Source organism: Sparus aurata, chromosome 6, assembly GCF_900880675.1.
Source record: "Sparus aurata chromosome 6, fSpaAur1.1, whole genome shotgun sequence".
In the NCBI taxonomy this organism is placed as follows: Eukaryota; Metazoa; Chordata; class Actinopteri; order Spariformes; family Sparidae; genus Sparus; species Sparus aurata.
Window position 1 is genome coordinate 12272181 of NC_044192.1, and position 25692 is coordinate 12297872.

General features: G+C 42.2%; 1 protein-coding gene across 4 annotated transcripts in view; it reads right to left on the reverse strand.

The window, feature by feature from the left end:
• Positions 1 to 2: 2 nt before the first annotated feature.
• The window catches only part of slc12a5a (solute carrier family 12 member 5a), a 168706-nt gene continuing 143016 nt past the window's right edge, over positions 3 to 25692 (reverse strand). For 2 of the 4 annotated variants that reach the window (XM_030419605.1, XM_030419609.1), the window contains exons 6-26: positions 24885 to 25015; positions 20972 to 21219; positions 19425 to 19636; positions 17960 to 18127; positions 17688 to 17786; positions 16264 to 16321; positions 15945 to 16119; positions 15710 to 15828; positions 15316 to 15414; positions 15073 to 15192; positions 14414 to 14518; positions 13913 to 14081; positions 13265 to 13460; positions 12624 to 12793; positions 12362 to 12493; positions 11969 to 12076; positions 11361 to 11486; positions 9627 to 9859; positions 9374 to 9388; positions 9006 to 9139; positions 3 to 6407 (exon numbers count right to left, since the gene is read on the reverse strand). In XM_030419605.1, coding sequence (XP_030275465.1) covers positions 6316 to 6407; positions 9006 to 9139; positions 9374 to 9388; positions 9627 to 9859; positions 11361 to 11486; positions 11969 to 12076; positions 12362 to 12493; positions 12624 to 12793; positions 13265 to 13460; positions 13913 to 14081; positions 14414 to 14518; positions 15073 to 15192; positions 15316 to 15414; positions 15710 to 15828; positions 15945 to 16119; positions 16264 to 16321; positions 17688 to 17786; positions 17960 to 18127; positions 19425 to 19636; positions 20972 to 21219; positions 24885 to 25015 — 2909 coding nt within the window. In that variant the 3' untranslated portion in view covers positions 3 to 6315. The remainder of the gene's footprint in view (positions 6408 to 9005; positions 9140 to 9373; positions 9389 to 9626; positions 9860 to 11360; positions 11487 to 11968; positions 12077 to 12361; positions 12494 to 12623; positions 12794 to 13264; positions 13461 to 13912; positions 14082 to 14413; positions 14519 to 15072; positions 15193 to 15315; positions 15415 to 15709; positions 15829 to 15944; positions 16120 to 16263; positions 16322 to 17687; positions 17787 to 17959; positions 18128 to 19424; positions 19637 to 20971; positions 21220 to 24884; positions 25016 to 25692) is intronic. The other 2 variants (XM_030419608.1, XM_030419606.1) reach the window with 2 other exon arrangements.

Genomic DNA, 25692 nt, shown 5'->3' on the forward strand with positions numbered 1-25692 from the left:
GCTGTAATAAAATGGTATTGGTTTATTGCATTTTGTGCTGACAAATCTATAAAATGGAACGGGTATCGCCAGAAGCCATAGAGATATAAGCATTTGAAATGTAAGATAAAACTACTTTTTCCTCTTTTTAATGTACCATGAAACACAATAGAGAATAATACATGTTTTTTTATTTTAGAATATTTAACTTACACTGACACAAAAGAAACACCTCCACACTAACTGTATTTGATTTATTTACACGTAGCCCCCTCCCACCCCCGCCCCCAGCGGTTACAAGTGCACATGTACACACATACACACTCCCACAGAACTGAAAGGACACACTACGGCTTTACCATAAGACCAGGAACAGTATCAAGGAAGAGTAATGAACGGTTCTGAATGAAAAAGAAAACATTTTCATTTCACTGAAATTTGATACAGGTGTGTCTTTGTGTGTATGCTGTATATATCATCTATATCTACATCCATTACATTTGTCAAGCATCCATACAAAATGTTTCCCACAACTCCAGTGAATTAAAAACCTGGACAATGACGAGGAACCTGCTTATTCAACAAAATACTGCACTTTTAAATATCAAAGTGTTAAATTAAAGTTAAATTCTAACTGTATTCCCGAGGTTAGATGAGCCTAGATGTCCCTATCCTGACTTTGTTTACAGTCACAAAATCTGTTTTTCACATCTCTGAAGCCCAAAATGTACAGCGTTTCAAAAACTCGTAGAAAAACCGAAGTGTAAAAATGATAAATCGTCGTTTCATGAGCGGTTTTGAACCAGACTATTTCTTGGTCGGGACCAGTAACTTCATGGAGTCTAAAAAAAACCAAGATATAACCTAATGCCAATCTGTAGAACGATCTTTTATCATTTTTACACTTTGCTTTTTGCACATTTAACAAACCAAATATAACCTATTAACTATTGTACTTTAGAGATGTTAGTATATCTCAGCCAGGTTAGCTGTTTCCAGCCTTTCTGCTAACACATGGGAAAAACATTCGTGTGACTGGTAATATAAATACTTAGTCACTGAATTATTATTATTAACTGAAATGTTTTTGGCAGACATCAAATGGTGTATTTGGAGGCGTTCCTTGTCACACTCTGAAGCTCCCAGAGTAAATTTAACCGATCAAAACAATATTCTTTTTACCTGTTAATTCATAAATGCAATGACAGTATTTACTTGTCCGTGTCTAATTCACTGGAGCACACATTTACACACTATCATTTATGTAGTTAACTGAAATATACTTTGGTAATCACTTTATCTGCAGATAATATTTGAAACAATGAGAGGACCGTGTCAACAAATCCACCATAAAAATAGAATCTTGTACTATAATAATATTCATGTTGGATACAATGATTGGCCAGTCCTAAGGAAAAAGAAAAAAAAATCATACTACTAGAAAGAAAAGTTTCTGATATAAACAAAAAAAAAAAATACTTTTATACCACAAACACCCAATATATTTTCAATACACCTTGTTCAGGGTAATTGCATGCATGCACTGAGTTACACAACATAACTGGAACGGGACTCTGCTTGCACTGCATGGATAGCCACTTGACTTATTCTCATCTGACTCCCAGAGATCGACTGTGTGAAAATGTAAGTGCAGCTGCTGCTTTTACCTCCAACATCAGGCACGTCTGCGTTACGCTTCTGTGATAATACACCAAAGGGTGCGACCGTGATCTCGGCTACAGACCGTGCCCTCTCTGCCATAATCTGGGATTTGTTTGGTATTTTCTCTGTTGGTGTCTTAACAGGACAGCCTCCTCAACCCGGTAACAGATGTGTTTCAGAGCCCTTAATATCCATTTAAGGATGGAGACTGGGTAATGATCACCGGCAAGTTTGTCTCATGCTACAGTTGTGCAGGCGAAGCATCTGATCTAACTCATGGATCAGTTGGGGGGGAGAGGGGACGTGCTGGTTTCTGAGTCGACTATGTCGTGTGGTCCAAGCAGAGCCGGTCGCCAGGATTGGAAGCGCGAGTTTTATATTCTTTGATCATTTTTCAGAATTATACTGCAATCACATTTAAAATACAGAGCTGGGGTGGATTCAGTGGCTGGGATGGGGGAGGCCTGGGATTCTTGGGGGGGGGGCGGGCGGATGGGGGTGAGGGTGTAGGGTGGTGCGGGGGGCGTGGAGGAGGGATTCTGGGAAGGCTCACCTCACAGATTGAGTGACAAGCACTATAAATTTAACAGTTACTATTATTCTTTTTAAGAAGTTTGGCAAGATAAAGGAAAGAGTGTGATGCATGCTTAAATGAAGGATTAGATGTAAACAAAGTCAGCAGGTAGGTCTCTGGATTAGCGCAGTTCAAAACTGCCACAAGCTGACGGGAATTAATCATATTTTCTTTACGGTCTGAAGCGTCAGACCTTCACAGCTGGCTGTAATACACTCGTGTGCCACCAGAGATCACTGTGGGATAGAGTCTGTGCAGAGCAGGCTGGCTCTTGTTTGACCTCCCACTGCTGCAGACTGATCCTGTCACAGAGGACCCCCCCTCAGTGTAAAGTGCTTCGCTGTCTCAGCCACATTTGGGATGAACACTGTAAATCTTTATTGTCCGTAAGACCTGACGACAGACATTCCGATGTAAATAAGTGACTGCTGACACCTCCGGTTTGTTTTAGAGAACGAAATAACAAAGCTGTGACAAAAAAGAGCAATGGACAATGTGAGAACAATATTGCACGTAATCTTTACAAAACTCTAAGACTTTGTCCACAGTGATAGAACAGTGTACAACAAAAGACAACACTAGTCGGTTACAGTGTCTCTGACTTTAGTGATATATATGTACAAAGGTGAAAATGACCATCTCTGAGGCCCAGTCATTCGCAAACTCAAAAATCTCCTATTACGTTACATAAGACTACTTGAGCAAGATTGAAATATAACAAGTAACAATATAGTGAACTCATACTTTTTCTTATTTTTTGCAAAAGACTTGTTTTCAAGGTCTAGCCGTGTCTCTCCGGAAGTTCTCAAAACCTGTAACCCAGCGAGAACATTTGACAACCTTTTTTTAACCCCCGCTCTGCACCTTGAACATGTAAGTCATCACTATAGAAACCACTAAAACAAATATTGCCACAGAGTACCATGCAAACAGCAATTATAAAACATTTATAATTCAATAAATAAATTCATTTCCAATAAACTTCTCCAATAAACATCAGATATCTTCTCTTTTGAATAAATTTTTTTTTTTAAAGGCTCAGTTGATGCAGGCAATGTTGTGGAGACAATCCCAAAATAGCCATGTTCTTCAAAAACTGATTTTTAAACAACCCCGTTGTCAGAGTTAAGTGTGACGCGCGTGTCAAAGAAAAAATCTTCTTCACTTGGCACCCTAAAATCTTTGAAAACTAGGAGTGGCTGTTTCTTAAGTATCACAGGTGACAAAGGTAGGTGTGTTAAAAATTCGCAAACAGCAACGTTTGGCAGAAATATTCATATTTATACATATTTTGGTGATTTCCCTTTTGAGATTTCTTTAAGTAAACTACATAAATCAAATAATCTGTTACTTTTAAAATTAGCTCACTTTACTAATGGGTTTAAGAGATAGTGTTAATCGAGAGAGCCTTTCTTTTAAAAAGAGGATATACGGGAGGCAGATTTGCCCTCAGTCGTAATATTGCATCAAGTTATTCAGTATAGATAATTATTAAAACAGAAAGCAGAACCCTGTCCAATGTTTACAGGTACAGCCGTGTCTTGTTTGACAACCACCACCATTGATATGTATGTCTATACCCTTTTCCACTTGATCATTAATGTTGCTTTAGTTCTATTTACAGTACAAATAAATCTATTGTTACTAGCAGCATTCACAACATATGGTCAGACATTCAAGCAACACTAAGAAACATTTAATACTGTTTTTAAATAGCTCTAGAAACTAATTTGTTTTGCTTCCCTATATTGTATATACTGTATATATATACGTTATTTATTTATATTCATATTTCTACTACAAGTGCAAATGACCAAAAACAGTTTCTTCGAGAAAAAAGAGAAACCAAATCAAAGTAAAGTGACAGCTGTCCTTGGTCAGAGTGAGATGATTCTGGGGTTTTTTTTTGTTTTGTTTAAAGACTTACGAAATCTACATATACAAAATATATGTGTAAAAAAATAAATAACATGATCACATGAATCCGGATTTCAACTATTGCACATTCCTTTCCAAGATGCACCTCTTTTCTTTTTTTTATTGTTTGTTTAAAACCTAAATATGATTTGCTCACAAGTCATTCAGTCAGGGACGTGTGTGGCTCAAATCTTCAAACCAATCTAGAGGATATAAAATCTCACCGGAGAGTCTACTGCATAGAGTTCAGCCTTGTGGACAAAGTGAGTTTCCTAGCTACAGAAGCCATTGTCCTCTCTGTTATTTACTTTAAGACAAGAGACCCTATAAACAATCAATCCATAGATGTTCAAACTCTCGCTGATATGATGACTTTAAATCTGGTGGGGTTTTTTTTTCCCGCGGAGGCCTGAACATTTACTCCTTCATCATCTACAGGGTGACTTTCCAACGACAGCGTCAGTTTCACGTAGACACCTCAGGTTGTTTGTTTTTTAGCACACTTTGTTCTCTCCGATTGAAGCAATAGAATTTTTTTTTGTTCACTGTTTCCATTTGAAAAATACTTTGATATGGCACATTTAATGTATCTAAATCAGGCAAAAAAAAACACAACAACAACAATGATATATCTTCGAGTGACAAAATGACATAAAACTATTTCATCAATATGTGTAACTTCTGTCTATAAACATAAATACATATTTGTTCTCTAGATGAAAAAATAACATTTAGTAATTTTTTTTTTTTCTTCATTTAATGAACTTGATGAATTCATCAAAATTTCACGTGTTGCACAGTGGCGGACAGTGCAGGTGCAGTGCTTGTCGAGGTTACAATGACAGTTACCATTGTGACAGGAGCCTATGCCATCCAATAAATAAATAAATAAATAAATAAACTTTTAAAAACAGCGTTTTTTGTCGAGCTTGTCCCCTCTGAGCGAAGGGAACGTTTTCTCTCCACTAGAAGCTTTTTAGTATGTCACAAAAATACTACACTCATACTGAACAACGCGTCAGAGCTTGTACATTATTTACAGTGATCCACACGAGGGGTCGAGGGGTGCTGGCAATGATAATCTCCTCGGGGGGGGCGGCGGTTTGTACTGTCTCCCCATTCTGCTGTCACACCAGCCTTCTGCTAGGAAACGCACTATTCACAGTTTAATTACGTGTCAATCTCTACAGACTAAGCTAGGCTTGTTGTATTCTTCTTTTTTTTTTTGGCACTAACAGTGGCCACAGGGATAAACAGCCACTAAGAAATGAAAAGGAGGAACGTGATGGCACTAACAGAACGAATGGAGTAAAAACACAGAGAGTTATAAGGATGCCATGCTAAGGTTCGAGAGAATACTGCAGGTTTGGATCCACGTGCCTTTTTTTCGGTCTTCTTTGTGAGATTTCACAGTTCATACCCAACGACTTCTATTCTCCTCCTTCCAGCTGGTGCTCCTGACCGTGGGTAGCAGTGTCTTTTGCCTTGAAAGATAAATCACGTCAAAGACGACAGGCTGGAGCGCTGTGGGAGGTGTCCGATCACAACGAGGGGAACTAAACAGACAAATCCTACACTGAGCTCATGTCAGCTGGCTCTCGTTCTTTTCCGAGCAGAAGCCGCTGCTATGCCACATTTGTATTGGGAAAAAAAAAAAAAAAAGCCCCAAAACAAATAAGGAAAACAACAAAAAACAAAGAATCTGCAGAGATTTAGACAAAGACGGACACACACATGCATGTGCGCTCACACCTCAGCTAACAACCCGCACCCACCACCACCACCTCCTCCTCCTCCTCCACCTCACCGAGTGACTCCGACTCAATGCGAGTTACTACAGTAGATTACAGACTAGCAAAGAAATACAATGTCGCTGTGAGGACAAATCTAGACAGCATCTAAAATTAGTCTAGAGCCTACGATAGTTATAGTAGCTTGCTGGGCTAGCATGAAGGGCGTGGTAGCTGAGCGTGTGACACTGCTCATTGGTCTGCTGGGGATGGAGCTGAGGGAGAGGTGCTGAAGCTGAGCTGGGCTATTGGTTGGGTGTGAGAGGACTATCTTACAGAAATAAACGACATGATGATGAAGCAGCGCTGATGAGGGGGTGGGGGTACGGGTGACACAGGAACAGGGCTGAGGGAGGGGGGTGGGAGGTGGTAACTGGGGAGGGGACTGCTTTTTCAGGAGTAGATTGTGATAACCTCGCGGCCGCCTCCGCGGACCAGGAGGACCCGGTTGAGACCATCAGTGAGGACCTCGAGGAACTCCATGTCTGGAAGAGAAGAGTTAAGGGAACTAGGGGAAGCAAATACAACATATATTGTGTCCACGTGTTTCCTGGGGAGGTCACAAGGGAAGGGATTCTGGGTAATACTTCTGACACAGTTGCGGCTTGAGGTTTAAGAAGTGTTGGCTAAGAGAGCTAAGCAATAATAAAAGTGTTGGTAGTTGCAAACCTCATCATGATTGAATGATCCGTCGTACTCACTCACTCAAAAAAAGAGGATTAGCGTGCTGTTAACATGGAAATCACAGTTTTTTTGTTTAGTGGCAGGACACGCCAGGAGTCGTGTCCATAATTTAGGAGCCACGAGGGCTGGAAATATGGTGGATAAGAGTCTTATATCACAACTCATTCGCTTTCTTACTGGGAGTTAAGTATAAAAAAATCTTACATCTGTACAATAAATATGAAACTAGAGCCAGGAGACGGTTAGCTTAGCTTAACTGAGCATAAAGACAGCTAGCCTCAATCTGTCCAAAAGCACCTAAATCCTTCAAAAGCTCACTACTTAAGAATTAATAGTCTGTTTTTTTAATCCATACAAGTACAAAAATCCCAACTTGTGGTTTTACGGGACGCTACCTGCCAGAAGCCGTCAGCTCCTGAAGTATCGTTGAAGACTCAGAGATACGAACATCCAGATTTTCTTTTTATCTTTGGACAGAGCCAGACTAGTGGTGTGTAACCTCACATAAAATATGTTTGTACTTTGGCTTTTGTATGGCGTAACACAACGCTTGTTAACACTTGAGCTTCAGAATCTTTGGATGGAGCCCGGCTGTCTTTATGCTAAGCGAAGCTAACCAGCTGCTGGCTGCACCTTCAAACTGAACCGACACATTTGAGTTGTATTGTTCTTCTCATCTGGTTAGCGGGGAAGCAAATGAGAGGATTTCCCCAAATTTCAAACTATTGCCTTCAGACACTCTTATATAAACTATAACATTTAGTTAGTTGGATAACAGCAGTAGATAAAGAGGAACAGCTTTATTTACTCCAGCACACATTCTGGGTTTTACAGTTGTCTGGGGTTCTGTGATGAGACAGTCTGTCGTTGTTTTCGGTCTGCTGTTTTATTCTCCTGCAGTAATAGTACAAGTTGTCTGATGTTACGACAGAATGGCAATGAATCTAAGTCCTACAGTCACTCTCCTATGAGCTCTGTTTGCTCTCCTTGGGAAAATATCTGGTACTTCCAGTAGCTGTCTGTCAGCTGTTTGGCACTGAGCAGGTGGTGTACAGTCAGTTCTTCACAGCCTTTTTTGGCTTGAAAACAGCTGCCTGCTGCTGGAAGCAGCGAGCGTCAACCAAAACCAAAATCTGCAGTTCATAAAACCAGAAATAAACGAGCTAAAAGACAACTCGCAAAAGATAAAAAGCAACTGCAGTCTTCTAGTAATTCATTTTACACATACAGTTCTCTTGTGATACGCTGTAAAAATATCGATGACTGCAGCTTTAAATTGCTGTGAAAACTAGATAAACTCTTTAATCCCTGCCCACTTGCAGGGGATGATTTAAAGAGTGCTACAAAAATGTGGACAGTCTCAGACACATATTTCATAATTAGGTTTATACAATTGACTGTAACTGCCAAAAACCTATTGGACACGAACGGCACAAGTAATTAAAAGGAATGAAACAAAAACACCTGCAAATGTTATTTAAAAGGTCTGTAGTCTGCCTGCAATAACACCGTCTGCTTATAAATCCTAATTAGTTCTTTGGCTCTGATGCCATCTTGCTCATATTTTCTGATAACAAATCACAGAGCTATTTTTATTTCTGAAGCCAAGTCAATTAACTTACCGTCTATTACTTCAAAAACAAAGTCAGAGTTAATTCCTGGAGTGGAGCGGGGCTTAGAGGCTCGAAGGTACAGTTCACCCCAAAACCAAAAATACTTTTTTTGTATCTTATTTTTTTTTACCTATTTATCCATCTTGATTAGTTCGGTGTGAACTTGGAGTTATCTACAGAGAGATATCTGCCTTCTGTATGTGATGGAACTAGATGGCACTCGGGTTGTGGTGCTCAACGCTCCAACAAAAACTCATCTGACAACTGAACGTATATCGTTCGTTCGTTTCTCTTCCGCTTATTCCGCGAGGGTTGCGGGATGTTGCCGCTTTTTATCCCCCTGAGGGGTTGCGGGGCTTACTGGGGCCAAATCCAGTTCTACTCATGGGCGTAGGCCAGGGTGCACCCTGAATGAGTCGCCAGCTCATTGCAGGACCCTTACTGATTGCAGTGGCTGCCCCACAGGGTGCCAACTGCGCATCAGGAGCAATTCTGGGGTTCAGTATCTTGCTCAAGGATACTTCGGCATGTAGCTCAGTCCCACCCCAGGGGAGCCGGAGATTCGAACCAGTGGCCTTCCGATCACTGGTCCACCAGCTCTACCCACTGAGCTACCGCCGCCTGTATATCAACTCATATTATTTTGTTGGAGCCCCCTGAGTTGGAGCTATCTAGGAGCTGCTCCTGAAGCTCGTCACGTACTTCATACTTCTGTTTCGGAGGGACTGCAGCACTGTCTCTAACCTCATCTCTCAGTGAACCTACTTCTGTCTGGTTGAAGGATACAGTTCTCGTCACCTGTCCGGTTCCTGGGTGGCCCGGGCATGTTGAGGAGGACAAGCTTGGCCTCTGAGGACTTTTTGATGATGACTTCATTCAGCCGGAGCGCTGTGTGCATGCGCCGCACGTTGGACTGGTTCCTGAGTGAAGACAAAGCAGCAGGAGATGAGGTCAAAATGCCTCATGCTGGTGAAGGCGCAGATATGCACTATTTTAAAAACATGGTGTGAAGCATTTGGTGACTCTAAGCTGGTTCGAGGTGACGGATGCTCATTCACACACAAATATTTCATCTCCATCTGCTCATGTGGCCGAATCGGTCAGTATGAGTTGTGAATGGACTGAAGGAGGTTCGTAGGGACTTCGATACTTACAGGTTCTCCCACTCACTGCAGCATGGCAAGAAGAGAAACACATGATTATCAGTACTAAGCTACAAATGTTCATTCATTGTGAACCTAAATCCAAAAACCTTATAATCCTTAAACAGCACTGTGGCAGACCTCTTTTGGTGCTACATTGTACAGAAAAAAGACTCCGGAGACTCGAGGCTCTTTTTGTCGGGAACAAGAAGGTAATTCACCTTTACAACAGGCCAAGGTTCAATGAGCATTTCAGAGCACTCACGGCTTCATGTTGAAGATGTCTTTGATGCCCTCTGGTGTGGCAGCGCCAGGCGGCTTGGCTGGCTCGCCGTCGCACTTCTCAGTCCAGGTCATCTGGACCTGCTCCCCGGGGCTCTGAGCCCCCTCTCCGGGGGTCAGCGGGGTGGCTGGGGTTGCGGGGCTGGTTGGGGTGGTATTGTCATGGATGAGCTGGACCTGGTCAGGGGGGGATACAGGGGAAGAGGCCGACTTTGACTATGAGACGAGAGGAAAAGACGACGGATGTGGATTCACATGTACATTACATGGGAGGTTGAAAGAGTCACAGTTGAGGTGGACATGTAGGAATGCAGGTCAAGTCACAGAGAGCCACAGTGTTTGACAGACGGGGAGGAAACAGAAGTGTTATTAAGGAGCTTTACGTTGTGTTCTGTTTTGTAGAAACATGGGGCTGTGATCCAGGCAGGGAAAATTACTCTTTATGACATTACCTTAAAAATAACCTGCAGTTGACGCACAAGATGCAGTTCAACAGAACTTAAACAATTACTTTGATGTACATTAGTGCATTAAAGGAATAGTTCAACATTTTAGGGCACAAACTTATTCCCGTTCTATCTGAGATTTAAACAAGTGGATTAACGCCACTCACGTCTGTAGTGAAATATGAAACAGAGGTGGAAAGAAGGTAAAACTGTTAACCCAGCTTGTACAGGCTAACTAGGACGTTACTGTGTCCTGAGAACAAAAAGTCCACAAATAACTTCTGTAAAACTGAAACATTTACACTTCCATTTGGTTCACATTAAAGAAACAAGATAACAAACAAGATGGATCTTTTAATTACTTAGCAGATTTTAGTAGTCTTTGGACAGAGGCATGCTAGCCCTTTCCCTCTGTATCCAGTGTATATGTTTAGCTAAGCTAACTAGCTGCTGGCTGTGAACCTTATTTACCAGACAGACATGAGTAAAGGTATCAATCTTCTCAATAACGCTCAACAAGAAGTCCATCAATTCATTTTCTTCTGCGTCGCCAGGGTCGTATCGTGGTGGAAGAGTGACTAACCAGGGTATTCTAGACTTCCCCATCCCCAGCAACACTTTCCAGTTCCTCCTAGGGGATTCCGAGACATTCCCAGGCCGGATGGGATAATCCTCCAGTGAGTTCTTGGTCTGCTCTGGGGTCTCCTCCCAGTTGGTTGTGCTTGGAAAACCTCCAAAGGGAGGTGCTCGAGAGGCCCTTCTGATCAGATGCCTGAATCACCTCAGCTGGCTACTTTCCACAGGAAGGAGCAGGGGCTCTACTCTGAGCTTCCTCCTGATGTCCAAGCTCCTGACTCACTACCCACAACACGTGACCATAGGTGAGGGATGGAACGCAGACCAACTGGTTCTGCCAGCTTAGCTCCCATTTCACCATGACAGTCCAGCACAACACTAACCCTGCAACACTGCTGACGGTGCGCCTAACTGCCACCATCTCCCGCTTCACCTTCCCGTCACTCGAGATACATAAACACCCTTTGCTAGGGCAAGAAAGTGAACACAGTTATTTCCCAAAATGTCGAACTATCCTTTTAAATGAATCTGATAATATTAATTCTCAGACTGTTTTATCCAGCGTTTGTTTATCACATTTCATCTCTCCACTCAATCTGTCACTTTCTTCCCTTCGTGCTCGCTCTGTGCTAAATCACCTTGAGGTGAGCATAAAAATGGCCTACTGAGTTCAAACTGAGGTAACTGCACTCTACCTCTTCCTCAGGCTTCTCCTCCTTGCTGGCTGCTGGCGGGTCTTCTGTCACACTCAGCTGGGTGGTCACAGCGGCCGGGTTCTTACGGCGGATAGACCCTCGGGATGAATCGGTGATACTCTGGATCTGTAAGGACACAGGAAAGGAGGGAATGAGTCATATGAGAGGAGAAATCTTAAGAACCAGACAGGGATGTGTTTTTACAAGACGTTTATTTACAGCAAACAGAAGTGAGGATAACTCCATTGCTAAATTAAATATATTGACCCGGGGAACCAGGCAATCTTAAAGTTCAATGAAGAGTGTGAAGGAGGTAATAATAGTAAAACACTGAGATCAATATCTTTTATTCTCCACAGTTGTCAAAACACCATGGCACACAAAAGCAAAGCAGAGTTGCTGCTGTGTCTGTAGTCCACGCTGATAGAAAGGGTAAATATGCTGTCCCACTGCTCCGCTGCAACCGCACTTGTGCTTTTGTCTGGAGGGGCTCATGTGTCATGTTCAGTCAAGTCAAGTCAAATCATGCCAGGCCATGCTAAGTTGGCCCGTCAAGTCATGTCAAGTTTATGTGCGCATCTTTTTCCAAGGCTACAAAACTTTCTTACCTCTCTCTCGCGCTCAGTCTTGGTCAGGTTGATCTTTTTCAGCATCTGCGACCGTTGCTCCATCACCAGGGTCTTCTCGTAAGTGTAGGCTGAGATGTCGCTGTCGTGCTACGACAAAAGAAACGGACAGTTGATTTTTTTTTTTCTTTACAAAAGTACCCGTTGTTTTTGTGCTTTTCACGTTTATTCACCAATATAATCACTTCCAAAACCCCTCATGTCTCTGTCCCTGCTGGCTCTGTTCATCAACCCTGCAGGCAGCCTACTGATGCCATAACACACTCTATGTATTTCATGCGGTCCATCTCCCCAATCAGCAGGTTTGCCCTTGTTTTTTTTTTTTTGCCCAAGAGTGCCACTGAGATCAAAGTGGTTACAGACATTTAAGCTCACCATTTCTACAACTTCCACCATGGCATCAATACGGAGGTGATAGAGGAATGTGGTCAGGTCCTTCTTCATCTGGATGCTGTTGTCGTCCATCTGGGCCACGGTGAAGATGCGCATCTTGCACTTCCTCCAAACCTGAGCAGCAAATATAGACAATATTATGAAAGAGTTATAGAATATGGCATAGATTGTGTACAAGGCCTTTTTCATGCAGTGTGTATTTTGTTAGGAGGAATTTAGATTTTGACTTCTTGCTGCACGGTACCTTGTGCTGGCGGAGAAGGAAGGGCAGCAGCATCAGCATGCCTCCATCGTGGACGATCCACCACACGTCAATGTGACCCTCGGTGAAGCGCTCTCCATTGGACGGGAAGGCAGCGATGTTCTTCGGGACGAGCAGTGCCAGGTGAGCAGCGGTGGTTTCTCTGACCAGCTCTGCAGAACAGACACACAGAGAGGCACAAAGGTGTTGGTCATTCTACTGCTACAGACTATCTTCTCATTATTCAAACTCTTATCACAGGAGTTATTCACATGTTTATTGTTTTTTGGGGAATTTGTTTCGGCTCTCTTGTTGTAGCTTCAATGGCAGGCTTTGACATTTATTAGCTTTAATTGTATTGTATGTTTGTGGTAGTTTGTCACTTCATCTTTTGACATGAATAATCCTGCTGTCCATGAAATATTCCCTCTTTTCTTTCTTGCTGTACTTTTATTAGGGAGATTTTATTCTCACTTTCCCCTCAACAGAGGTTAAGTAGCAGGATGAGTGTCTCAAAGCTGGAGCTGGTAGGAAGTCCCGCTAAGATGCTTTACCCTAAAACCCGCCTAAAGCATAACCAAATATTCTGGATTTCAGCCATTTCAAAAGGATTGTTGGTTTATTTTATTTTCCCATCGACCCACCAACAAAGTTCCTCCAGGTCTGGTGTTCATCTCCTTGCTTCCAGTTGCGTGGCCAAGACACCAGCACAGCGTTATGTTTCAGGCCTCCCAGCCCACTGGCCTGGAGGAGGTGGGAGGTGGCATCACGCAGATTCGACGAGACGGTCGCTTGACAGAAGCCCTTCACCTTCTCGGTCTCCATAAGTTTACGAAGTGCCTAGAAAGGTAAGACAGGATATGTTACCAAGGTGCACAGAACTGCAGACATACCCGATATTAGGGAGTCAAAAATGAACGATTGTCAATGTATTGGCCGATATTCTTATAAACACAGAATATATCATTAATACCCCAATGATACCTCAATTGTGGTTATCAAACACATGTGAGAAGGATGTTATGTAATGGAGGAGTTTAACAATACATCAACTGCACTGAAACAGAAAACAGTAACATTTAATAATCATAAATCGATGCACTATATTCAGTAAAAAAAAGTTATTTATATCAGCACATATTGAACAACTTATACACTGATACCAATATATCTGTTATAGGCCAATATATCGGTGGTGCTCTCTGTGCCAGCTAGCAGGTTCATGTCAGCTCAATTCAATAAAACAGAAGAACAGAATTTGTAAGAGCTTTCTTTTCTTTGCGGCTCCCTACCTGCTCTGCACGCTGGGTCTGTTCGTAGTTGGCCAGGAAGCTGCCCTCTAGAGCCGTTCCAACGATGGTCAGACCTTTGCCTGCCTTCAGCTGGTTGGTCAGAGAGAGCAGACGAGGCTGCTCCACGTTCTGCTCTGCGTCCGTGCTAACCAGCACCAGCAGCTGGGGCCTGAAGAGAGACGGGAGAGACAGTGAAAACACAAGTAGAGGAAATCGAATGCAGAGCAGGCCGAGGGATGAAAAATCAAACAAAGTCGTGAGGATAGAAATGTCAGTGCGGGCCAAATTACAGTCCTAGTTGGGAAAGAGAGACAAGAAAAAACAGCGCGAAAGGTTGACGTGTTGATATGAATTCAGCACTTGTTGTCTGACAGCTGTGATGAGGAGAATCACATTAACCCAAACAATGGCTCAACATGAACAGACATGTTGTTAATTACTATGTTAATTAAAGCCATGATAAAACAATACAACGTGTGACGTTGTGATTTTGTGTCGTACCTCCAGTTCTTGGTGTGTGGGGGACCTTCCTCCAGCCGCATGAGGGCGTAACGTGCCGCGCTCAGAGACAGACCTCGTATCCCATCACCCCACTCTTTCTCCGCACTGTGACAAAGACAAGCGACTGTATCAGTCAAAACATGAACAATAGTTCTGCAGCTTGATTCTAAATTCTAAAATGTGACAGTGATACAGTCAACACAATGAAAAAAATCTACTTTTTTCTGACATAACGCAATGTGATTAAGGATTCGACATCGCTGGTAAATGTCAAGTTAACATGATGTCACTCACCACAGGGAATCACTGCACTTAAACACTCAGTGTGGACGGCTCCATTATGAGCATGGATGGATTACTGCACGGATCTACCGGGGGCCAAAAAGCTCAGAGGGCCCCTGACTGATACTGAGACTTAATAATGAGCATCTACGAACTTAATCCAAACCAAAATTAGTTTTTGCTGTTTATTTTTGACATCATGTTTCAGCCTACTGAGGTCAAGGTAGCATTTCAATTAAAGACAGTAAAAATAGTGAAGCTATTTTAATATTAACAACAAAGCCACACACACACACACACACACACACACACACACACACACAGAGCAAAAGCCAAAGGCAGACCGTGAATCTCTCCTGGGGTTGCGCTCCACTCACCCTGCGAACTCGATATACTTGTAGATAGAGCCGGCAATCACCATGGCAACGATGGCGTAGTACCAGGAGCAGATGAACATGAGGGTGAGACACAAGCTCATCCCCAGGAAGGACAGAGTCCTGTGGAGATGGATAAAAAGATAAACAGAGACAAAAACAACACAGACAGTCAGACGGAGGCCCAGAGAGACTCATTTATTTTAAAAAGCCGCTTTTTCACTCTTTAGTTGCTGCTGAACTGACCAGTGGTAGAACTTGAAGCGAGGTCTCCAGTTTGGAGTTCTCAGCAGCGTCTGCAGAGCGCAGGCCAAGTTCACAAACATGTAGCACATCAGGAAAAACCTGCAGGACACACACAGAAATTCAGTTTAGACTTTGAGATAGTAGAGTCATTTCAGCCTGAATGCAACCCAGGGAGTACATCATCTTAATATCTGTCACATTCACTGGTATTTACACAGATTATTACAAAGCAGAAAAGCGGTCTGCCCTTTTGCGTGATGAGCTAAATCCTGAGCCCATAAAATTTGGCATTTCGCGTCGTTTAAGGAATAGCAGGGGACTGGCTGCTCTGAAATCTCCCACTGTTGGTTCTTGAGAAATGGCAGTGATTTAGAGAGTTTGTTGCAGTTCTCACATGGAGAGGATGGGAGCCACTGCATCGAGGGAAGCGATAAGGATGCCGCTCTCGCAGATACAAGCTGTCAGCAGGAGGGACCATGTGGGCTCTCCGTTGGCCTTTCCATGGCCAAAGATCTGCAGAGACGACACGGAAACATTTTAACACCGCCGCTTTTTAAGAGTGAGTGCTTCTTTGCACCCAGTATGTAAGGAAGGGAACATTATGAGTGTGAACAAGCAGACAGACTGACCCGAAGGGCGGGCACGATGCTGTCCTTGGCGATGGCCTGCATGAGACGAGGAGCTCCTGTCAGACTCTGAAGCCCCGCCCCGCAGGTGGAGAAGAAGGAGCCAATCACAATCACCCACGGTGACGGCCAAGCCAACGTGCCGATCACCAAGTTCCCGTGGACTCCTTCTCCAAACCTTAAGGAGATGGGAAAAGGTTGCTTACCACTTCAGAACATATGAAACCTGAGAACTGTATTGCGTTATACATCACATAATATCAAAGGACTAATCAGTTTTTATTACAGAGCTGTCTGTTTCAGTGGTCAAGGATGGACTTACTTGTCCCTGAGGACCACCCCCTCGATGCAGGCACCAAACAGAAACACACTGGACATGTCTGAGCAGTTATAGATCAGGAAAGTAGAGGCATTTTCTTACAATGAAAGCACTATGAAAACATTTGCAGGCATGGCTGTTCCTTTGATGAGACCTGACAGGACTTCATAAACCTCTCCCTTTTAAGATAAACTCATTGATTACGTGACTACATTTGCCGAGAAAAGACATCCATCGATTTTGTTTAGGATAATATCTCAGAGATCAGTGACATTGTAAGTAATATCCCTCTGCTTTATTAACTCATGATTGCATAGGCAGCCCAATGATGCGATTAGACGTCCTAATCACATTTGTTTAGACCCTGAGCTGATTACTTGGAGATACATGGAAGGCATTTAAAGCGGCTCGAGGAACTTCTTTGTTGCACTGGAATTCGGTCGTTTGTTTTTGTTTGCAGACTCCATTTCTAAACTTATGTTAGCTGCTGTTGCTCTTTGTTAGCCGAGCATGATGCACTGGAGAACTCGAATAAAGTCACACCCTTTGGACTGTCGCGGAGAAGCCGACACGAGTCCTTCGCAACATAATCCACAGTCCAGCAGCATTAAACAACGTCAACAAATCAGATGTTTCTAAACCACAACAAATGTTTTTTCTTATAATCATTAACCTTTTGTTTTACACTACTATGTGCCAAAATGATGCTAGCATTTTTAAATTGGTTTAATATTTTCACATTAGAAGAAATTCAAAAAAACATTTCTGAAGAATCTCTGAAGAAGAAAAAGGCTCACGTTGACCCTGTAGCACCAAACTGATTCAGTTGCCATGCCACCGTGATTCAACAAAAGAGAGTCAGCCTCATTTCCCATAAATTATACCTTCATTCAGCCTTTGAATTTTGAGGGATCATTGAGGACGTGGCCTCATTTCAACAATATGGAAGAAGGCAATTAAAACGTGTCGCTGATCGGACACACAATGCGATGCCCCTCATCAGAATCAGACTGGTATTGTAGTGGTTATGGCCTTTCTCAGTTGAAAACATTGACCTTTAATTATGGTGCTCCCTGCAGGCCAATCAGTGTGCTTTTTGTTGCAGCGGAGCAAAGCCCCACAGAGCATCATCCCTTCAAGTCCTGTCAACATTGGACCAGTGGTGTCACATATCATCACTGAGATTAAAATACAACTTGAGTGGATATCTGACCAGAGATGCCTCGTAAAAAAAGGTCATAATAAGGATTTGTGGGACAAGTCGATCTTAGTTATAGTGTCCTCTTCTGGCTGATCAGGTTTTTTATATTTGACTCACTTCTGGCTATCAAACATTTAAAACTTTTCTAAAAAGATTTTTTTTTTTTTTGCAATTAGTCTGTGCAGTGGCCCTTGATGTCCTGCAGGGGGCAGTAGTAATAGGATACAGACAGTGGAGGTTGTGGTGATGGCTGCAATGGTTCCAATGGGGATTGACTTCTGGGCATCACGCAGGTCTCCAGAGCGGTTGGAGCCAGCCATGATCCCTGAACAGATAGTCAAGAAGCAGACGTGATCAAGGTCATGGAGATTTACACAAACACAAAATCAGTCACTTCCTTTACATGGAGAGAACTTCCGAGTGCCAACAGTGCAAATGTTAGATGAATAAAAATCCAAGTAATCACACACCAGCTGAGAAAAAAACAAAGATTTTCACCTGTCACGGAGGGGAAGTAGATGCCGACCAGCAGCGTGAAGAAGCTGGTGATGTCGGCCAACACGTAGCGGTTTGAGTTAGTCAGAGGGTCGTCAGGGTCCTCCACAGACTCCATGTTAGTTCTGGCAATCAGATCCCCTTTCTCATAGTAGGTCCCAAACAGGTTCTCTGTAGGGTGACAGGGAGGAAGGGAAGAACTGGGTGAATGCTGCACATTAGAAAGGACACAAACATGCTCTCATTCCAGATTGCCAACCAGTTTGCATATTTTTAGTTTGCAATTTCTCTCTGCAATTTAAGAATTATTTAGAAAAAAAAAAGAAGAAATATTTAATACAAGTAGATTAAAAGTGTCTTTTGTGGACACTTAACAGAAAGAGAACCTTCAGCGACAAAGTGAAAACAGATCTCTACACAGCGTTCTAAATTAATTACAGTTATGGAATACAAGATACATATTTGCACAAGAAGTAACTCCATTTAATTTAAATATAACTGGTTAAACCAGTTATAACTAAACTGCAGCCCTGGTTTCAGAATTCATTGATTAACTTTGATGTTTGAGGGTTCTTTTGCTGATTAAATTAAAAAAAGCCACATTGAGTCAATAAAACATGAACGTTTCCAAGTGCTGTGAATAAATTTTTTTGGGCTCTATATAAACAGGGATTTGCAAATGTAGATCATCAACAAAAGGCTCAGAGTTAGCCCTGTAATAACTGCTAGAGAGAAACAAGGTTAGGCTAGCTCTGGGCTATCTGTTGCCGAAGGGCTGTTACAATCAGCTTGGGTTACTTTCTTCTGCTTTGTCTTGCTAAAACGTTGTCATTTTGTACAATCTAGGAAAGACTTTCAGACCCACAATCAAGAGGTTCAGCAGCAGAGTGAGAGTGAGAGGCTAGAATCTGTTTTCAAGCCCAGAAAAAAGTGAGAATAACACTACATCAGATGCATAATGGAAACTAACGACAAAAAAATGTAAAATGAAACGCTTCACATGAAACTTAACATTCTTACGATCAAGTTCAGTGCAACGTATGTGAAGTATATCAAGGACATACAACAGAGGAATCTGGACGCCAATTTGTGTACTGCATCTGGCGTTGACACCATTAAAACTGTGAAAAAATGCAGTTAATCAGTGTCTGCATGGTAAGTTGAATTGAAGACATTAGGAAGTGACCTCCAGTTACAGAAGAAGGCACCTCATTTGAAAGGTGATATTTAAAAACATATCCAGATTTAACATATTAGACATTTGTTACCACAGACGCTGGAACAGATAAAACTTGACAATCTGCCATATTTCTAGTGTTGAAAGTACTGCGAGTTATACCAATGTTAGCTTAACCCTGCTGCACTAATTATGACTTTACTTCTTCCATAATCTGTTTTACAATAATCTACTTTTTCCCTTTCAGGAGATAATGCTGACATGGATGTGTGTATGTCTGGATGAACCAACCTGCCAAGATCCCACTGGTGACCCCTGGGATGCCCTGGATCTCAGTCACATTGTTGGCTGTGAAGTACTTGTCGCAGGTGGCGTTGAGGAGCGTTGAGTCACAAAACATGCGCCACAGCTGGGTGGTGACTGTCCCGTTAGCCGTCTCAACGGTCTTGGCACACACGTCAAACGTCTTCCACACCAAAGTGCGGTTGCCCAAGATGCACACTCTGGAGATAACGAAAAGCACAAAATGTCAGCGTCGATCTGTGTGTGTTTGGTGTTCTGACTTCTTTAGTAATGATCCAATATATTCAATCACAAAATGTCACTGTATGCTTGCAATTTGATTTGATTCCATCAGCACTAAAGCAGCCGTGCAAATCTAAATAGTAAATACGTAGATAAACAACGTAAGTAAACACTAGAGCACTCAGTCAGAGAATACAGCCGGCTGGAAACTTTTGCCTCAACAACATCTCCCCGGGAAGCATTGATTTAGTGATTTTTGCAGGTCAAATCAGGTCTAGACGTCTGGATTGAAAATGTGCCAATGGGGGTTGAAAAGTAGACCTCTAGGATATAAAACTGTTGAGTCATCAGCATTTTAATGTCTATATTTCAGTGAAAAGCAGGTTCTAGCTAACGACTGCTGAAACAATAAAGTTTAAATCTTCAAGGGACCCGCAGATCAATAAATCAGTACTTTAGTTGCACAGTTCTGAAATATCTTTGCCAAATAGGGGAGAAGAATTATGTGCCTGTGTTCCTACATCAGGTGTGAACTGTATGTGCCCAAGTGTGTTTCTCCGCCTGGGTGTGGATGTGTTTTGTGGCCAATCTCATGCTTGAAGTCAGTCACAGTTTTGGTTGCTGAGAGGTCGATCTATAGAACGATGTCACTGAAAATGGTGCGTGACATTCATGTTTAATTTGAAAGGCCAGGATACATGTGAATCTGATAGTTATTAGCAGCTATTTACAAAGATTTTAAAACATTTTGCACAACAGCAGACCGTAAACATAAACACCAACATACTGGAGCCACAGCAACTACAGTCAACAGCAGCAAGGAGATGAAGAGAGAGCGACATTCCCCAGACTCCCTTAAAAAATCACTACATTTTGTAAGTTGCTGGGTCAGGAGAAGATCAATAAACTTTATGAAATAATTTCTATGAAAAAGTTGTAATAATTTGGACCTTCTTATAAATCCGGCAAATGTTATACATTAAGTTATTTCTGTCCTTGTGTAGAAAGGATTGTGTCCATTTGACCCAGCGATGTTGGCGTTTATTTGGGCAGACCAGAGACGTGTTACCCAATCGCAAGTGGTCACTCGGGACTCATGTCCAGTCGCACAAAGCCAGGTGTGAAATGAAGGACAGAGCTGTCACCAAAGATGCATTTAACTACCATTGATTAATAGCCACAAAGTTTATAAAAGTGCAGCTCAGTAAGAATAAAGATGTTGTAGTATAGTCCAGACACTTGATGGATTAACCAGAGAACTGCAAAGTAACAAAGAAAGTCAAAGAAAATAGTTATATTACATAGACACTCACGGGAATACTGGAGGGTCCACAGCGGTCTTGATGACCCCGGCGTAGACGGCCAGGATGGAGAGGATGACGCAGGCCAGGAACACCAGGGCCAGCTTGTTGACGTACTTCACGCCGACAAAGACCACCGTGGCCATGGAGGTCAATAGGATGGTGCCGTACACGCGCATGTTGTTCAGCAGAGCGGCCTCTGCCTCGGCACCCTCCAGGCCCTCAAGGGGAAAGATGGCCGCCTTGGGCGCTATGTAGATCTGAAAAAGAGGGGTTATGTTATTATTTGTTTTCCCCCTGTATACATCCAGGCAAAGCACAGCTGTATTTTTCTCATAAAAAGTTCCATACAATCTCAGTGTAGCTCAAGGGCATCTTAGCGGTAGCTGTTCAGGGAGTGTTACTCATCCACTTCCCCTCCTCACTTCTCCCGGCCTGTCTGGGGATTCAAACTGGCAGATTTCGGGTCACAAGCCTGCTCCTCTAGCTCATTGTTTACTGCTGAATTTAATAAATTTCACCATGGCTAAAGAAAAAAAAAAGAAAAAGGCGAAATATAATAAAAAGAGAGGTGAGAAAAGCATGAGGTGAGTGGGGAGGACAACTCTGTGAAGTGTGAAAACATGTGATGCTCACATTAACAGACCTCTACTGGAGCTCCAAGCAGCACACATAATTCTGCTCAGCTCTTTTAATTCAGCTTAATTAAAGAACCCGAGCATGGTATTAATATTCGAAATTAACTGCCATTATTAGACTTTTACTATGGGTCAATCTAAGAATAGTCCCATCATATATAAAACGGTAAACCCCTAATTAGCCTGTCAGTATCTGTCATCGGCTTTAGATGATTCATGGCGGAGCTGTTACATAACGTGGGAATCTCTCTTTTTCTGTCAAATGATCATTTGGTTTCCGCCCAAAACAGTTAAATCACCATGAAGGGGGAATAAAACTGAGAAGAAAAAAGCAGGGAGTCATGGCTCATTACGGTCATTCGGCTGGAGAAAGTGATCTGATGCTAAGAACGGCGTATCACTAGGCAAACAAATCTCCTGCTTCACTGTGAACTGTTCATGCTTCCCAAAATAGCAGCATCAGTTTGTGTTCTTGGCTCGGGTGGAAGGATGAAACATATTCAAATCAGCCTTCTCAAGATCCTTACAATTCTGCAGGGATTGTTATTTTACAATGGAAACTAAGCCATCTTTGACCCAGAAGACAGAATTAACCTCCAGGCATGATCAAACTCTGCATATCCATTAGAAGCATCCAGGAGGAGAATAACGGTAGAATAAGAAAACACACTATGTTAATAAGAGTGGACCAAAGTGATGGGAGCTGTTTCAAGGAATGGTCTTGCTACTCCGCCAGTGTCTTGATCGCTCGCTAATGCAGTTATTTGCATAATTACCCAATAGCCCATGCAGCATGGGGGACTGCAGTGGAAGGAATGTGGAATAAAAAGGCGGAGGAGGAGGAGGAGGAGGAGGAGGAAGAGGAGGAGGAGGAGGAGGAGAGGAATGAAGATCAAGATGAAAGATCCCTGCATTTCATCAGCCGATCAGAATTCACGGCGAAGAACACACATCTTGGGGAAAAAATAGCTTCAAAGCACAGTGAGGAGGAAAATCAACTGAAGGAGAGGAACTCATGTGGCACAGAGCGGCGCTCGTTAGAAGACGCAGGTTTTTTCTTTTCACGTTTGCCAATTCACCGTTAATTCCACTGGACTGAAGTGTCAGTGACTGCGACAATCAAACAGCACAGCAGTTTGCTGTCAAGGAGAACAGAGATCATCAAAACCTCTTCCTGGATGATATTTTGCTCTATTAGACTTTGACAACAAAAAAAAAACCTATTAAATAGACGGTGAAAAAAGAGCCAGTTCTCCTGAGATGTTGATTAATGCAAAACACATGTAAAAAACATTTCTTTTTCATTTTTATGTTAAAAAGTCCTGTCTTCTCTTCTTCGAAAACATTACAATATTTTAATGACTTGCACTTGAAGTTGGGGATTCATACGTACATTTATCTGATAAAATGTGCCCATGATATTAAACTGCACTCGACCCTTGGCTCATGTCTTGTAGCCAGGGCATCATTTTTTTTTTGTTGAAAGTGGTGGGGACATAAGGGCTCTGATGAAAAAACCTTTTTTTAATGAGGTCAGAGTAGATAATTATGGTGAGAAAAAACTAGCATTGTAGCACATCAAAATTAATTTAGTCTGATTTCATTTGATTTCTTTTAGACACATTATGCTTTAAAGAAATTGCTGGGGCAAAATTCTTCATTTCAAAAGGCGATGGGGACACGTCCTCAGCGTCTTCGGTGTAAATGACACCAATGACTCATATTTGTTAGCAGAGCGATATCACGGGTCAGAGGTGTGTGTTTCAACATCACGTGGCAAAAATGTGTTTTTTCACATCTCCCTCATCTTCCTCCTGGTCTAGCAACACGGGGGCAACTGTCCTCTACAGCTCTGTGACACGCCCCCTTCTGAGCGATCCCATTAAGAAACTCATTTAAATCCAATCAGAGCTTTGAAGGTGGAATTAAGTATGAAGATGTCATCTTGCTGTGGCTGACAAAAATAATTTAAAAAAAGCATAGCAACAACAGTGGATGAGATTGATGCAGCTATTCAGGTTATCATCAATTTACCTATCAACTCTGGTTAGATGAGATGATTGAAACCACTCTCATGTGTGCATGTGCTACATATTAAGCTACTCCCAACATAGCGTTTAGCTTAGCTTAGCATAAAGAGTGGTAACAGGCAGGAAGAGCTAGCATAGCTCTGTTCAATGGTAACAAAATCCACCAATCAGCACCTTTAAAGAACTAATTTACAAAAACCTCTAATTGCTTTAAACTAACTGACTGATAAAATACCCCTGCTCCCAACCAGAAATTGGCTAACATTAAGTTAATGTCAGATTGAATAATAAAGTGCAAAACAAAATGGTATCCCAGTCTTATTAGAAAAATAGGCCAAGTCTCAAAAAGACACTTAAATATCAATAACACTCTTTCTGGGTTAAATGAGAGAGAAGAAGGAAGAAAGATGAACTGTATCCTCAGCAGACACCAGTGATTGGTTTTTGAATGCCTTAGTACTTCTGGTTTTGTTTGGCTCGTTGCCTTATATCACTGAACCATTTCCAACATTGGCACCAATTTTTCCTGGACCAGAGCGACGTGGGACCGAATATTTTATGTATTACTGACATAATTTGATCAAGAGGTCATATTCAGTGGCTGCACAGTGACATCGCCTTCCCCTTGAGAGCAGCTTTTGTGTCCGTGTTCCCACTCTGGCAAGTACGATGTTGCAGAGTTTACTACGGGGAAGGAAACGCTGTGATTTGAGTGGTCATCCTCTACTAACCTGGCAAAGCTATCCCATCATTTTCCCTTTCAATGCCACGGATGAATTAGCTTGAAATTGCAAGTAGGCTAAACAAAAGAGACGGCTGACAGTCCTCTACTTTACGCACATCAACGTGAACCCACTCACTGCGCTGTCATTGGTCTTTGTGTCTAATTTACAGTCTGAGAAATCTTGGCAGCTGTGCTGGAAATGTTGTCAAATTTTTCCACCCATTATTAACCGGAGTCGGGTCTCAGAATAAATCTGTGGTGAGAGATAGGCCGTGCACCTGCAGAGAAATGTACTGTTTCATATCTACAACGTTTCATTTGTCATCAGGGTTGAGTAATTTGCAGGATGAGTCCCACGATCCGGGCTCCACTCCACACTGGCTGCTCAATGCTAATCCTATGCTAATCTATGCTAATGCTCACACTGTAAATACTTTGAATGGCGAAAAATTGTACCCTTAAAAAATGATAAAGCAGACACCCTGATAATGAAGATAAGAAAATGATACAGGAGTAAAGAGGATGTTTCTCACCAGGAGGAGCTCAATGGCCCCCAGGATGTACATGGCTCCAGCGTAGGTTGTCCCCAGGTAGAAACAGATCCCCACTGCTCCCCCGAACTCAGGGCCCAGGGAGCGGGATATCATGTAGTAGGAGCCTCCAGCTACACACAAACACAAACCATGTTAACAGAAATATGTGTTTATGTGCAACTCTATCAATCTCTCAAGGTGTTTTTCATTACCTCTCCACGTAAATTCTAAATAAATTACGTGTTCTCTGCACATTACTTTACATTATTTAGGAGACACAAACTTGTTTAAGTTTGATATTTGGGTCGGGATGGGAGGGTAAAATATTTTATCATGAATTACGTAAAACAATAAGTTGATTATGGTGAAGTTTTATTATTGAGATTATCATTTAAGGTCTTGAAAATGCGGTTAGCTCGCTGACGTACAGTCCTTTATTGGTTTGCTCATTTATTTTGAATTGCCTAAACCTGTAGCTGAAGGCATGGCTTACACATCGTATCACCCATAAAACACTAGTTACAAGTGCAAGAACTGATTACCAGCGAAATTCACTCACTCCTGTGGAGTGTTGGTGTTGTTTGTTATCAGACATTCACTCTACAAAGTAGCTGGAAGTTAGCTGGTTAGCATGCTAACTTCAGACTTTTCTGTCTGTTTCTTACTGTTTTTTTTATATGTATTGTACAGTGTTCCTTGAGTGCCCAGAGACGCGCCTTTAAATAAAATGTATTATTATTAGTAGTAGATAGCTCTACAACACAACAAAAAGACATCTTTGACATAATGTCATCACTGTTATTTCTTT